Raw genomic sequence first — 15268 nt, 5'->3', positions numbered from 1 at the left:
TAAAAGGTGCAGAAAAGAAAAAAAAAAGACTCTTAAATGATAGTTACTTCAGTTTAGTTCATAAATATTTTATTCTGTAAATTATTTGAAATAGAGACACAGTAGACTGGGAGTCGTCACACATTAATTAAAGCCACTGGAAATGTACGTGTCTTAGTACATATTTTTCCACTTATGGAAATGCTACTTGATTTTCTTCTCTTGGTCATGCAGTTTTTCAGACTGAAATTGCTAATGATTCATGACTGGGTTTAAGTGTACCTGCAGCTCTATACCGATCATACTGTGCCTTGATTCATGTCTTCAGGTCACAGGACAGGATGTGACGTCAAAGATAAATTTTTTATTTGCACTAAAAGTATTTTAAAACTGTTTCGTCTTTAACTAAATTGAAAACTCAGAAGAAACTCTCCTTCTTGTCAAACGAAGACAGCTGAATAACAGAAAATCGGTAAGTTCTAGCGGCAAAAGCACTAATGTCTATGTATTCCAGTTGTGATAAATTAAACATTTCTCGCCGGTGCGATAATTTTACATTTTTGAAAAGCGTTCAACTTTAGCTTTATTATTTTTTTAACATTGATAGGGATCTGTATTCGCCGATCCAATGATTGCAAAGAAAACCATAAGCGAATAGCTTTATTGTAGAAAATTGCAACCTCGAGTAACAAAGTCAAGACTCAGCGTTTTGTAGAATTATCAGACTTAATTCAAAATTTGACAAATTTATTATAAGATAAGACCGATGGAAAAGAACACCAAATCTTCTCCCCCCGAAATAGATTGGGCAGTCTTGAAAAAAACTAAAGCGGCTGTGTCACGGCTGACTTGTTCATTTTGTTTATTTTGTCAATAACACCTTATTCGCACAGGAACTTAAAGTTAGCGACTGTACAACTGAATTCCATCCTTTATACAAATGACAAAACACTGCTTCCTGTCAAACACATCATATACGTCTCCCAAGCACTATATCAAACGTTACACACAAAAAGATATAAACTTTGAAAAACTGTTAGGCTAACAAGTTTTCAAACATGGCAATTGCAGTCCCTTTTAATCTTCTTCAAGTTAGTCATCCGCGTTCGTATTTGCTATGTTATTTAGGCCACCTTTGATGATTCGAGCGGTTATTTATGTTTCCCTCAAACTGGAGGCAGTACTGTTCCCACAGTTTGAATTTTGATAAATTTCGCGACACAGCTCCTTTAAGTTTCGACCCACCGGATGTTATTTGTAAAGTGGTTCGTTTATGACTCCAGAAGTTTTGTGCAAAAGAACTCGGGTCAAAGTCCACGCACCCAAATTTGCTCCGGTGCTACGGTGCACGATCTCATTGCTTCCGCGTCCAAAGTGCGACTTTCTTGTTTCCAATCGTGAACTTTTTTAGCCATAATCCTGATAATATTCACGCCCAATACAGCAGAGAAACACGGTCATCCACGCTTTGACTTCAAGTGTTTTTGTTAGCTTTACGTTATGCAGTTAAAGAGGTGGTTACCCATCAGTTATAGGTAGGTTGTCTACATTTGCCGCGTTGAACTTTGAAACTTTGTAAGTCAAGGCACTGTTTATTAAACAGTAAGAAATGAACTAAAGCGTTTTTTTTTATCGTGTTGTTTTCCAAACGTTTTGGGTCTGGCGCTTCGTCAGTAGAATTAACTGCACTTTTGTTCATACTTTATAACGAACATTTCCTTGGCCTACATTTGTCAGTTATAGAGAATACGACTTCAGTGGAGCCTACGTTCGACAATTCTAGTTGTTGCATTTATCAGTTGTTTTCTTTCTCGATATTCCGGTTTGGCGGTAAAAGGAGGATATACGCGACGGAAGGTTTCCAAAACGCATACAACGCATAAGGCATATAATACAACGCATACTTAAACAAAAGTGACCAATATAATAATATTTTGCAAATGAAGAATATGTGAGACACTTCAAAACAATTGTATTACAATATGAAAAAAAATATCGTGATACTCTCGAAAATCCCACTCTCTTGACCATTTTGAACAATATAAAAACCTGATTTAAACAACAGCGGTCAAACTGGGACGACTAAGAGAGTCGTTTTTGGGACGGAAGAAGTTGAAATAATTATTAGGCTTCAGTGGCCTGTATGCAGACTGGTGTGAGCTAGTCGTTGTACTGAGAAACTTTATGAAATGGCTAAACAATGAACTGTATAAATATCAACTAACAGTACCCCAAATAATCTGTCTTAAGCTGCGAGTTCCTTTTCTGAGTTATTTGTTCATCAGCATTTGCTAGTATTTTCAACCTGGTACAAACTAACAAACAAACGACGAAAAACTTATTTATGGTTAGACTTGCTACAAGTCGACCTCACGAGTAGAGTTTCTTTTCGAGCGGAACGAGCTTTTAAGCCCGCGAAGCGGCCAAGCGAGCGACGAAGTCGCAAGAGGTCCTGCGCCGTATTATTCAGACGATGGACTTTTTTGAATGTCTAATTCATGGTCTATGGTCCTTCTGAGGTGCCAAGCAAACAGAAGACGTCTCGGAAAGAATAACTGGATTTTCAAAAGCGGCCTTTATCACACAAAAGCAGAAAACTGGGTGTTTCTCGGTGTTGTGGAAACCATAGTTGGTTCGCTTTTGTTTTGCAGTTTGAGTAATGTTCATTGTCTTTTCAATCTTTTGTATTACATCATTTGGCTATTGCACCAGTCCACAACACCAAGAAACTACCAGAAAATTGGCTTAACGGTTGAGGTTGCTTGATGAAGTTTATTTGCTAGTGTAGGTAAAGCGATTCCAAAGCTGAGGTTCCGAATTCCGAATACGGCCTTTGGTGACCAACTTTGAGTTGACGTCGGAATTCTTTGCGAAAATGTAAGTTGTAATGAAAATGAGAATAATGGCACTTTTTGTTCCATTATTCTCCCTGGCTGTCAACTGATCAAACTTAACTCATTCCAAGACAGAAAATATTTAATATTGAGTGCAATATTCCATTAATTTATCATTTGTCAATTTATTATTGCAGGTATCACCCCCATCAGTATTTATAAGAGCCAATCACATCGAAGTCATTACAGGTGGCCAATTTGTACAAATCCGCGCTGGCATAAGTTACTCAGCAGATTTTAAAGCAAACATTAATATCAATTTCCTGAAAAAAAGCGGATTAGAATTGACTCCCTGGCTAAATTTAATTATCATAGTTCTCGATTCAGGGCCGAGCTTCGCATAGACACAAATGGATCACGCAGGTTGTTTAAGTCCGTCATCTGCCGCACCGTCCGATGCAGCAGCTCTTGCGGCTGTCTGTGGTGATTTACTTCCACCGGCCTCGTTCACGTCTTTGCAGGCTACAGCCGAGAAAAAGGCCATTGGAAAACAAGCATTCACTGCCTACCTTCCACCGACTGCAAAACAATTTAAAGGAGCAAGGCGTATGCTGGCTCTTGCAGTAAGTTCTTTAATCTACTTATTGGAATGCACGGCGACGTTTGCCGTTTTTCTTCTGATTGTTCCTGTATTGCTGATTGTATTTCCCACTTTCAAGTTGGGAAACTGTATCTTTGAACGATTCATATCTTACAAGAGGAAATGCATTCCTTTGCGAGGGGATGACGCTGTCTGGCAACAAGATCGTCCAACAAACCGCCACATAATCCACGCTTTGATGGTCGTAGAAGGAAAACCAGATATAGCGAAACTCCGAGAGATTATCCAAGAGCGACTTGTGTATGGAAAAGACGAAAAGGGTAAACGAATTTGTCCGCGAATGACACAAGTTATTCAAAACCATCTGGGATACTTCGTTTGGAAGGAAGACAAGAGCTTCAGTATGGAAAAACACGTTTTGAACTGGGAAGGGAATCTTCCAAAAACTTTGGATGATGTGGAAGAAACAATTGCCGAAATCTCCCCCAACCCGCTACCGGAAAATCTTTCACCTTGGCAATTCCTTGTATTTCCAGTGCTCGAAGAAGATTGTTTTGGCCTTTTACTGCGCATTCACCATAGCGTAGCTGATGGAGTCGCTTTGACAAGGGTGTTTGTAAGAAACCTTTACGATGTACCGCCAATAGCTCCAGAACCCAAGAAATTCACCACAAAGCAGAGATTTTACATGTGGTGCAAAGCGATAGTCGTAGGCCCTTTCTTTGTTTTAACAAAGTTTTTTTCAAAAGCCGACTCCTCTAAGATTCATGGACAAGAACTGTGCGGCACAAAAGTCGTAGCTTGGTCCAAAAATGTCGACTTGTCATTGGTTAAAAGGGTAAAAAACATAACTAGTTCAACAATTAATGATGTAATGGTTTCGTGTTTGGCAGGAGCTTTGCACGATTATCTAAAGGGTGCGCAAAACACCGACGTTGTAAACCTCGAAGATATGTGGGCTTCTGTACCCGTGGACATTCGCGCTTCTTCAAAGTCTGTAAAACTCAAGAATAAATTTGCCCTGGTGTTTCCAAGGCTACCAATTGTTGCTGACAACGCTGTGGACCGGCTCTTAGCAACAAAACAACGCATGGACAGTATGAAAACATCCGCTGAACCTTGGATCACTGCAGTAACTGTTCAATTAATGATGCTGCTACCAGACTGTGTTTCCAAGCCGCTTATTGACTTCTTTGCACAAAAAGTCTCTTGCGTCATCAGCAATGTGCCTGGGCCCCCACACCTTTTGTACCTAGGGGGCCAGAAAGTTGTCCAGGGAATCTTTTGGGTCCCTAAACGAGCGAATGTTGGAGTGGGTTTCTCGATATTCAGCTATGCAGGGGGTATTAGGGTTGGGGTTTACTCGGATGAATGCGTCATTCCTAACCCCAGGGAAGTGGTGAAAGGATTTGAGAGAAACTTCTGGCAGCTAGTGAAAGAGCTTAACATCAATGAAAATTTATGAAGCCAATCAACACGCTACGATTTAACAAGGCTGTTTTTTATCTAAAGGAAAACGGCAGGGTAAAAAGGGACCGATTCTTTACAAATCGGACCCAAATCGAGACGACAAATCAAAGCGTCTAAAACGGCCTTCAGATTTGGAGGTAAAAAAATCCATTCACTCTCTCAATTTTCTTACAGGTGATGAAAGAAACTTTAGGAGGGTCAATGCCATTTCCGTACTGTATGTATTTTATAGACTTAATGTTGATCATGTGGTATTTGATTATCTCGATCAGAGAGAGAGAAATTTTATCCAAACTGCGAAAATTTGGCCGCCATCGCTTGTTTCAACATTATATGATGTTACTTCACAACAGGCGTTATTTTTTCGCGTTTTTCAGGCGAGCGAAGGCAAGCGCAAAACGAGCGAGGTGCGCCAGACACATTTTTGGTGATTCTTTGGTGTTGCAGACAATATGACTCGCAAGGAGGGAACAATTGCAATTGAAATGAAGAAATGAATATACTTTATCGAAGAAGTAGATCCAAGAAATAGTAGATAGGTGTACGGTGGTTGAGAGTAATTAAAGCGCAGTGCTCTTGACTGTATATCAACGTTGACGGTTGTTTCAAAACTCATAGCTTGCCTTCATGATTTCTTTGCAGTTCTTGCTCGGCCGCTATTCTGCCTAACCTTGAACACTAAGATCCAAGCAATTCAAATACCGTAAAATTCCGAAAATAAGCCCCGGGGCTTATACTTTTCAAAGGCCCTTTTTGAGGGGCTTATTTTTGGAGGAGCTTATATTCGGAGGGGCTTATGTACGGAGGGAAATTTGCGTTTCAAAATCGATAGGGCTAACCTTATAGTTGGAAGTAAATTTCCCGTTTTTGCTTTGTTCTACTTTGTATTTGAGGGCAATTTTCCAAGTACAAGCCCCCGGGGAGGGGCTTATATTTGGAGGGGCGATTTAACGGAGGGTTTTTTGCGTTATCGGGTGGGGGGGCTTACATTTGGAGGGGCCTAGTTTCCGAATTTTACGGCACAGTTATTAACAACGACAAGTAATGTAAGTCAACAGGGCTTTCAGTAGCCTATGTGACAAGCGCGCTAGGATGGTTAAAAGGTGAGACTTGAGAGCAACCTCGCTCCCAGGGCTTTTCCTTTAAGTAGAGACCTTTAAATTCTAAGACGAGTTCGACTACGAGTACGAGATTTTCTCAATACTTAGTAGTGCTCGCGCTTGAATCAACGTCATTTTGGCGGGAAAAAGCGGTAGCCCTCGTCACTCTTCTACGAAGTGGCGGAAACAAGTTATCAAATGTTGGAAGTTTTATTACTGTGCGATCGAGAGAGCGCGTAACCTCCTCCCTTACTACAGATAACAGTGCTAACTTTTTAGTGAAAAATGGTAAAATGAAGCTTTCCGGGAAGTCTATATCTTGAGAATACGCGAAAAATTTTTAAGTCAAATCTCGTTTTCGTAGTCGTCCTCGTCCAACAAGCTTGCGTTGATTGAGCAAAAAACCAACGAAAGAGGCAGCTGGCAAGAACATTACAATTTTTATTACATTTGTAATTTCATTATTCACATTTTCAATATGATTCAACTTGAGTACCTAAAAGCGATAAATTCATAGATAAATAAATAATTTCACTGATTTTTTGTTTACTTACTATCTCACCAGTTTTTCTGGCTTTCTGATCAGATCAGTCACCGCGTCATTGCATTGAAGGCTAGCGTGTCACTTGAAATACGTTAATTGAAAATTAGGACCTGCTATACACTAGTCTTACAATAAAGGTTATAACATTTGATTTCCAAACTTCTTGTACTGTTCATATGACATGAAGAACTGCAGAGAGTTAAAGAATAATCGAGTATGAAAAAATGTCGATTAGCCCGGCAAAAAGTTGAGCTCAAAATTTTTCTCAATAATTTTCCGCGGCAAGAGTGAGCTCGAGCTCTTTGCGCTGGGGCTTTCTACCGGAACCGGAAATGAAAAACAAAGGACTTCGCGAAAGTCCAAAAAGAATGTGAAAATGACCTTATTTTGAATAAAACATGGAAGTACCCGTCCTCCCCCCTGCCACTTTTTTTTCAAGTCTCACTTCGAGCCTTGCCATCGCATTGTTTCCAATGACAAGAAACTTTTGAGCACTTACCATTTGTATGGAAAACCTGGTATTCAAATGGAAAGGTTCATCCCAGTGGAATGTTTTCGGAAAAAAGTTAAAACCTTCCTTGCCTTCACCGAATTCACGGAAATTTCTGTACCATTTGTTCAGAACTATTAGTGCCAGGCTATTTCCAAGAAGACAGCAATGCCCAAGATGGCGGATTCAAGGGATGAATCTTTACCATTCCAAACTGTCTGTTACGTGACAGCTGTTTTATTCGCTTCGCCTCTAATGCCAGACTCTGCAACACAACTGTGACACTCAAGGTGAGCACGATTTAAGTTTTGGTCGTCCGTACTTGCGTTTTACTTCTGCTTCAACGATTCCGCGTGCTTTTGAGTTTAATGGCGCGGGAAAGCACTTGAATCCGAAACTTCAGATCAAATGATACGACTCAATTCGTTTCGACCGTTCAGTTTTTCTTGGTAAAAAAAAGTGGCCATCCATTTGTCAAATGAAGTCCACCAAAAATACTTTGCTTCACTGCCGTTTTTTACCCAACCAACTTCCCAACACGTGGCAAGTAGCATTACTCATAGACTTTCCCTTACTCTCCCACCATCTAGCCCTGAGACTCAGACGTTGAGAAGCTTCATGCTGCAGAAACCGTGATAGGTCCCATTAACCCACAATGCATTTTCACCCATTTTTTAAACCAGTCCCACACCAGTGCCTATAAACAGCTCGAATAGCCCACGTCCGATATATTAAAGTTTTAACATGACTCCAAGGCTATTTTTGGTTTGGTTTTCTTTGTGCACAAGTCTCTTCTGGAGATTGCGCCAGATTGCGAACGAAGTAGAGTAAAATTTGTCCCCAAAACCTCGCAGTCATGTTAGAATTTTCATATATCGAACGTGGGTTATCGAGTCAGATTGAAATGCTAGCATTTCAAGTAACACTGTAATGCTACAGTTTAAATGTTAAAATTATCTGTTTTACAACTAATATTATTACATTTGGGCCAAAACACATATCAATAATCTTTTTCAAGGATACAACAACATTCCAGGGAAATAATCTCATAAACTGCGGCACAAATCCTCGATACAAAGCAAGGAATCCTTCAGACTTGAAAGTCTAAAAATGATAGGTAAAACCAAGGATGACAACATCAACGACTTTGGGCAACTAAGACTGATAAAAGTTGACAAGATACATGCACCAACAACAGACATTAATTATGATGATAACAAACTTAACCCATTATATCTAATCCTAATGGTGGACAATGCAAAATGTATTAGTTTTTTAAACTTACAGTAACTAAACAGTGTGTTGAACTTCTATAAATCACAGTCCCTTCACCAGGCTTAACCTTGAGATTTCGCTGATTCATCATTCTGGTCTGCAATGAAAGCAGCAACAAAAGAAAGTTACAGTGTGGCATGGATCAGAAAAGTTACAAGTTAATGGTACACCATGGGCTTACCAATCAGTGTACTGTGAGATTGCCAATCAGTTGATCAATTGAGCCCAGTTGTTCAAAGTTCTTAGCACTGACTCGGCGTTAAATGTTAATTCTGGTTCCCTTTCAATTTTGTTCAAATGCATTTTATTGGATAACTTTCTATATTCTTTTTAGAGCATCCAATCACCTACCCTGGTCCCAGAAGTTTTTGTTGAAATTTTTCTTTGGGAAAGAGAAAGCAAGTCGCAAAGCGGGGACAACAAGTTATGAAGCAGTAAGGAGCGACTTGGTGCCTTACAGAGACTTTGTGACTCATTGTCGCCGCTTTGCAGCTTGCTCTCTCTTTCCCAAACAAAACTTTCAAGAGAAACCTCTGGGACCAAGGTACCAATCATCAAATTGTAGACAAAAAGAATGAAACCGAATTTGCTTTGGAAGCTTTCATATCTGAATTCAAATTTTGCACTAGTCCTGGGTTATCTTAACCTAGCTTTGAACAACCCAGCCCTGGTATAAACTCAAACAGACCACAACATGTCACCTTATCATTATGCCCTCCCAGCCCCGTAAAGGTAGATACTGTCTTATCAGACAATAACAACAAGAACCTGGTAATGCATCTTTATGAGCCATGTTCAACAAGTCTCTACTAAAATTTTCCTATTAGTTAGTTTGGAAAATTAAAGGTGAATTAGAGGGGCAGTATTCTACATTCATGCAGTTATCTACTGCGATAATATTTATGAAAGGAACACTAGCAGGGAAGAGTCCTGGCGTGTTGTAGGGGTTAATTTAGCATAATATATAAAGCACAGCACTTTTTGTCTACAATGCAACCAACCTTGACAACATCGATAGGATTTGATGCAACAGCTCCTGCAAAACCAGCCATGCCACTAGCACTGAAAAACAGATTTTTAAAACAGAACAGTCAGCAAGTGACAAACACACCTTTGTGCTAAATATTCCCCTCCCTTCATTCCCAGTCCTTATGTTTTGCTCTTTTCCACCTGATGCCCTGTCTTGTCTTCTATGCTAGTCTTGCTAAGCTAAAAAGAAACTACACATGCTAGCAATAGCCCTCCAAAACTCACCTAACATCTGAAAAAAGTATCTATCTCCTTATTATCCTGAAAACTCATTCATATCTTAATTTACAACAATACAAATAAATCATTGTTAGTATACATTATAATAAACTACATTAAATTAACAAACAGAGGTGGTCATTAAGTAGCGAGCCTCTGTTAGAAAAAAAATTCTGAGAAGTGACATGGCCTTTAAACAACACCATAAAGACAGCTGAAGTGACAACAAACAACACAAACATGGGTTGAAAATGTGACAGCCCTGAAGAATCCTCAATAAGCAAAACAAGTTGAGGGGGAATTGACCCTGAAAAAACCCCATCAAGCCGTTAGCAGCTTAATATTATTGTATTTTACATTTACCAGAAGTGAGTGTAAGGATTGTCATCCATAAGTTTGTAATCCAGAATCATCTTTTTACACCAGTCATAGACTGGAAGCTCTACCCCAGCAATGACAGCAGCTCTCTGAGCTGTAGGGCCAACTCCCTGAGAAAAAAAGGGTGTGCATGAGATAAGGTACTAAGTGAATCCTGATCTAATGTGGAATTCTCTCTTTGACTCAAAAACACATACAAGGCAAATTGGAATGAGACTCAGATAGTAGTCAATCTATCAGAATTCACTTGCAATCACCAATGACTTAAGCCTTCCAAGCATATACATTAATCAACTCAGCAAATTACCAAAGAACTTTGCTTATGCCCAATAAACAGAAGTCTTCTACTAGTCTCACATTTTAAGTTGGTAATACCACAGATAATAAAAAGACAACAACAAAAAAAACAACAACAAGACAACAAAGAAAAAAGCCTGGCCATATTTTGTGAGTATTATGTAGCTGTTGTTGATTATATTGTTGTTGTTTCATTTACCCAACTTCATTGTGTCACTAAGTGAGATAACTGAACGCATTTCATTCATTTAAAGTATTCAACAAATTACCCGATACAGTCCCCTGAGTCCTTCCTCTTTGAACATGGACACAAAAGAATTAATCATTCCTTTCCTAATCACATTGGTTCCTGCTTGATACTCTGCTTGCATGCGAATCTGTGCAAAGGAACATTTTAAAGTTTGTAACTAGGTAATGACGAGAATGATGGTGGTGGTGATTGAAGTTGATGACACTGATAAAGGTTAAGTTATAGAGGATATTACATGGCCGCGCGGAGATATGAAATTTCTCTTCGAGTGTTGAAAACCGCGAATGAGTGAAATATTTTCAACATGAGAAGAGAAATTTCATATCTCCAAGTGGCCATGTAATGTTCTATTTATTATATAAACACCAATGAAATACCAAAACATTTCACTGAAACAGTTCATCCTGCAAAAGGCACTATTTATTATGTAGCCATAGCAACGGTGATATTTTCACATGTGAAAATAACATGTTATTTTCACGTCTGAAGATATCATGTTTTCATGCAAAAGCTCACCTGGTATTTCATTGGTATTTATTAAAAATAAGGATGGTTATGATGACGGTGGTAGTGGTGGTAAAGATGATGATGATGATGATGACATGAGATGGTTGGTAATAATATTTGTAAAACAACAATGACAATGATACTGATGGTTAATTAAGATTATGAATGTGATGATGAGGATTATGATGATGATGATAGTGGACAGTCCCAAATCAGACGTCTAGTACCTGTACTGGTGGTAGTGATGATGGTGAAGATGCTTACAGATGGTTCTTAATAATATTAATTATGATAATGATGGTAACAAAGGTTATGAATATGACAGTGAGGATGATGAAAGTGATGATTGTGCACAGTCCAAATTAAACCAGTACTGGTACTAACATAAGTTAAATAAAGATAAATTCCAAGATTGAACTGTTTTGAATTTTACCTTCAGTACATCAGTTGGGTTACAAATTGCTGACGAAACTGCACCAGCAATAACCCCTGCAATGCCATTGTAAAAAAGAGTCTCATCTGTTGGAAAAATGACCACTCATGGTTATAACTTTATCCATGCAATAATGAAGATGTGCAGTAAATGAATAACCCTTTCATTCCTAGACCAAGTTATGAGGAGATGATTTCAAGAATACTGTCATGCTAACTTTTCATTCAACAGACAAAACCTAATGTTGTGCCCAGATCTCTTGTCAACGAAGCCGAATGCAAGATCTGGTCAAATTTGATTTGTGCATGCGATTGCCTGCCAGGAATGGGACAGGCTAAAAAAGAGTGCAGGCTTGAAAAAATCGCTTGAAATGGCAGCTTTGTTACAAGAAGAATTGATAGAGCTGTCAGCGAAATTGCCTCTAACAAAATGTGGTTATAACGTTGCACAACTTAAGTATCAAGACCAACTGATTGATTGATTGTTGTTGTTGTTTTTTGGTAACATCAAATTCAAAGTGGCAGTTAGTTTAAATTTACATGTAATTGTCACAGTGTGAGATCAAAGCCAGCAAAGCAGCTAGTATACGTCAATTTCTACTTGATAATTTTCTTTCACATGATATCTGTTTTAAAAGAGAGAGAAAGTTTATAAGAGAAAGCTTTAAAAAGTCTCAAGATAAAAAGGGTTCACAATACATATTGAGAAGGAAGACTACTTATTCAACACAAAATTAATGTTTTTTGAACAAAACTTAGGACTTTGCAAAGAATGAATTACTCATGCCATTCGCATGCAGAAGCCAACACCACATCACCTCCCTAACAATCTAGGCAGTTAAGTACACCTGTAGCCAACAAAAATTTAATTTTCTTACCTAAGCAGATTAAGAAGAGATAAGACAAAAACCTATTGTACTGCCTGTACATTACCACTGAAATGAAACCTTACTGGCAGAACTTTTACTTAGGATTTAACAAAAGAATACCAGTAACTGAACTTTTTGTTAAGTTATTACTTTGGCCACTATCGAGAGAAAAAAGGGTTACCTGATGAACTACGGCTCACACAGCTTTACTTAAGTGAGACATGGTTTTCATATGAAATTCCCAGCAGAGAATGTTCCATATTTTCTAACTGAAGCTTCACTGTTCTGCCCTGTCCATTAAACCCTTTAACCCCACAGGGGTTTCAATTAGCACTAGCGATCGAAAAGTCACATGGGCTACTTTGCTCAGAGAAGTCGGCTACTTTTTTCCCTTAAAACTGAATGCTGGGAATGTTCAGTGTTAAATTGAAGACAGATTCTGTCAAAACTAAACTTAAAATTCAAGTTGCTGGACTTAAATATACTATTCGCTTCATAATATTTAAAAGTATTTATGAAATGACTGGGCCTTACTGTATATTACTTGTCCATTGTGATCAGAAATGTGTTATCTTTTGTTCATGTACTCAATTTAGTGCCCACAATGCTGGAAATTGCATTTTTGGGAATTGAAATTTAAACACTTTTAAGGGAGCACACCCTAAAAAATTCCCTAGAAGAAGGGGACCAAAAGCCCGTTGTTGATTCAGTCAGTTACTTTACTCAACCTGCTGGCTACATCAATTTTTATTGAAACACCTGACCTCTTTTTTTCCAGCAACATTGCCAAAAGAAATATATGCACATTGATATCAGTTTAAACTGGTTAAGTCAGTCTGTCATCCTATTCACCTTTTGGGTTTTTCACCAACTTTCTCTTGACAGCATGATAAAAGCCTAGCTTGAGAGATCCGTATGTTGCTTGTCGTAGAAGTGCAGGAGCAACCCTAAAAATAATGAGTAGAAAAAACAAAAACTTTCAAAAGTATCACTCACAATATTTTAGCCAATTCATCATCTTTAGCTCCTTTTTTCTTAATAGGCTGGAAGTTGGCTAACATGACAATCAACCCTATCTCTCCTAGACCATGTTAATTTGCAGATATTTTACATGGATGTAGCAACAACTTTCCAAGGGAATGTACAAATTTCAAAAATCAAACCCCATCTCTTTAAGGTTTAATGTCACCTTTGGCATTAATAATTTTATCAAGGTGCAGTGAAGTTGACTGAGTTTTGATGACAAGAAATGAGGACTGGCTATTGATAAAATCACAGTTAATCCTTTAAGCTCAAATATCCACATATAAATTCTCCAAGTTCATTTATTCACACTTATTCTATTGCAATACAACAACAATTAGATAAAAAAAAGAAGTAAAAACAGAGCTAACTATACATTGAATTAAACATAACAAAGGAAAAAAGTGTGTAGCAGCCAAAGGAGCCAAGCTTTCGAGTTGGCTACTCCATACTGATCTTCATACAATTCTTTGAGAGTTTGAAAACAGATCAAAGCATTTTCTCTTTAGTGATCATTTTATTAACTCTCATAACCATTTCTCTTGGCAACATATGGATATTGTTAGGAGAAAATTGATGTTGGTCACTATTGGGACTTAAAGGGTTAAGGACACAGTACCCATTGTACAGAGCCTTCAATCCATCCTCCTTTGCAATTCTCACAAATGCATGAAGCATTCCCCGGTATCTGATCTCTTTCTGCTTGGCATCAATTACTTGCCCTTGCAGCTGAAGTCTTGTCTTTGTAGTATCAATAGGAAAGGTTCCTGAAAGAATTCAAAATAAAACAAGAGAGAGCCCAGTGCTGTTTCCAAAATATCCACAATTTATTGGTTCAACGAATATCTAAGCTTATGATCTTCTGGTTGAGGAAAGTCCTCTGCTCACATCTCTCCATCTGGCCTTGAGAGGGGGATATTTTGGAAATTTTGGGGTGGGGATGTACCAATTGGACCCTGGAAATCCTTAGCCATGCCAGACCTAGTCCAGGTGAATTTTGCTACCCTTGAGACTAGATGCCCAAAAACCTTCCCTATCCTAGAGTCGCTATTTTCCAGAAACTACCAAGGTTAAAGCTTTCTTTGCGATTAAATTGAATTGAGGGTAAATTCAAATTTGCTGATTTCATACTTTTAAGTGTTAATTCCCAGTTTCCCTTGTTTAGACTACAATTTTCAACCAATAATGATCAGGTTCCTGGAAAAAAAATACCCTCCTCTGGACCCAAACTCTGATTTTTATACCCTTTCCCAGAGCAAACTGTTCAACAACCAACCTACATAGCCCACATATGGCGGTACTCCCTCCCGACCCCTGCAAAAATTCTCAGTGACAATGAAAGAGGAAGGTAACTGGAAAAATAGATAATACATTTGACATGTCCACAAATAATAAGATACTTTTCTCCAGTCTCTTCATATTTTGTACTTATACCTATGTTCTTTTGTTGCTAACCTGAAGGAAGGCTTTGACTCAGTTTTTCCCTTGTGATCCTTCTCAGTTTATATAACTTATTTTTCGGGGGAGGGTGGGTGGGGAGGAGAGTTTCCGGGGGGGGAGGGGTTTCCAGAATTTTTCCCCTCTCCACGATGGAAGTTATGGGAATGACGAGAATCACGATGGCCTAATTCAAACTCAACACAAACATCTACCAAGGAACAAGAATTCCCGCACAAAAATATATATATCTACACCCAAACAAAAACCGCTCTTAAGCGATTTATGATCTACTTGACTTGCCTAAGCACCTATTTAAACATTTGGACCTACGATCAAGTGTTCCTTCCGCCTTACCAAACTCTGCTGTCATAGAGGCCAATCCTCCATAGATAAAAGGTCTGTAATCCATAAAATGATGCCCTGGATGCTTGGATATTTCATAAAGAAATCAATCGACCCTTGTTCACCCTTGTTCAGTTTCCCGCTAAGTTGGAACATGCGATCTTTCTAGTCAGCGGTTTACTATTTTTG

The 15268-nt window shown here is 38.6% G+C and overlaps 2 protein-coding genes across 2 annotated transcripts; one reads left to right on the top strand and one right to left on the bottom strand.

The window, feature by feature from the left end:
* The first annotated feature begins 348 nt into the window (after positions 1–348).
* LOC140950409 (putative diacyglycerol O-acyltransferase Mb3154c) lies at positions 349–5005 on the top strand. Its single transcript, XM_073399631.1, has 2 exons — positions 349–451; positions 3011–5005. The coding sequence occupies exon 2, from the start codon at positions 3224–3226 to the stop codon at positions 4877–4879; it is 1656 nt and encodes a 551-aa protein (XP_073255732.1). The 5' UTR covers positions 349–451; positions 3011–3223; the 3' UTR covers positions 4880–5005.
* Positions 5006–6430: 1425 nt separating this feature from the next.
* LOC140950175 (kidney mitochondrial carrier protein 1-like) lies at positions 6431–15232 on the bottom strand. Its single transcript, XM_073399371.1, has 10 exons — positions 15092–15232; positions 13917–14064; positions 13127–13221; positions 11407–11492; positions 10486–10593; positions 9905–10029; positions 9295–9355; positions 8304–8390; positions 8042–8122; positions 6431–6717 (listed from the first exon to the last, which is right to left on the bottom strand). The coding sequence occupies exons 1-10, from the start codon at positions 15144–15146 to the stop codon at positions 6667–6669; spliced, it is 897 nt and encodes a 298-aa protein (XP_073255472.1). The 5' UTR covers positions 15147–15232; the 3' UTR covers positions 6431–6666.
* Between the last annotated feature and the right edge of the window lie 36 nt (positions 15233–15268).

This window comes from Porites lutea, chromosome 10 (assembly GCF_958299795.1).
Source record: "Porites lutea chromosome 10, jaPorLute2.1, whole genome shotgun sequence".
Classification (NCBI taxonomy): domain Eukaryota; kingdom Metazoa; phylum Cnidaria; class Anthozoa; order Scleractinia; family Poritidae; genus Porites; species Porites lutea.
Note: the sequence above shows the minus strand (reverse complement) of the source record. Positions and strands in the feature narration are given on the sequence as shown.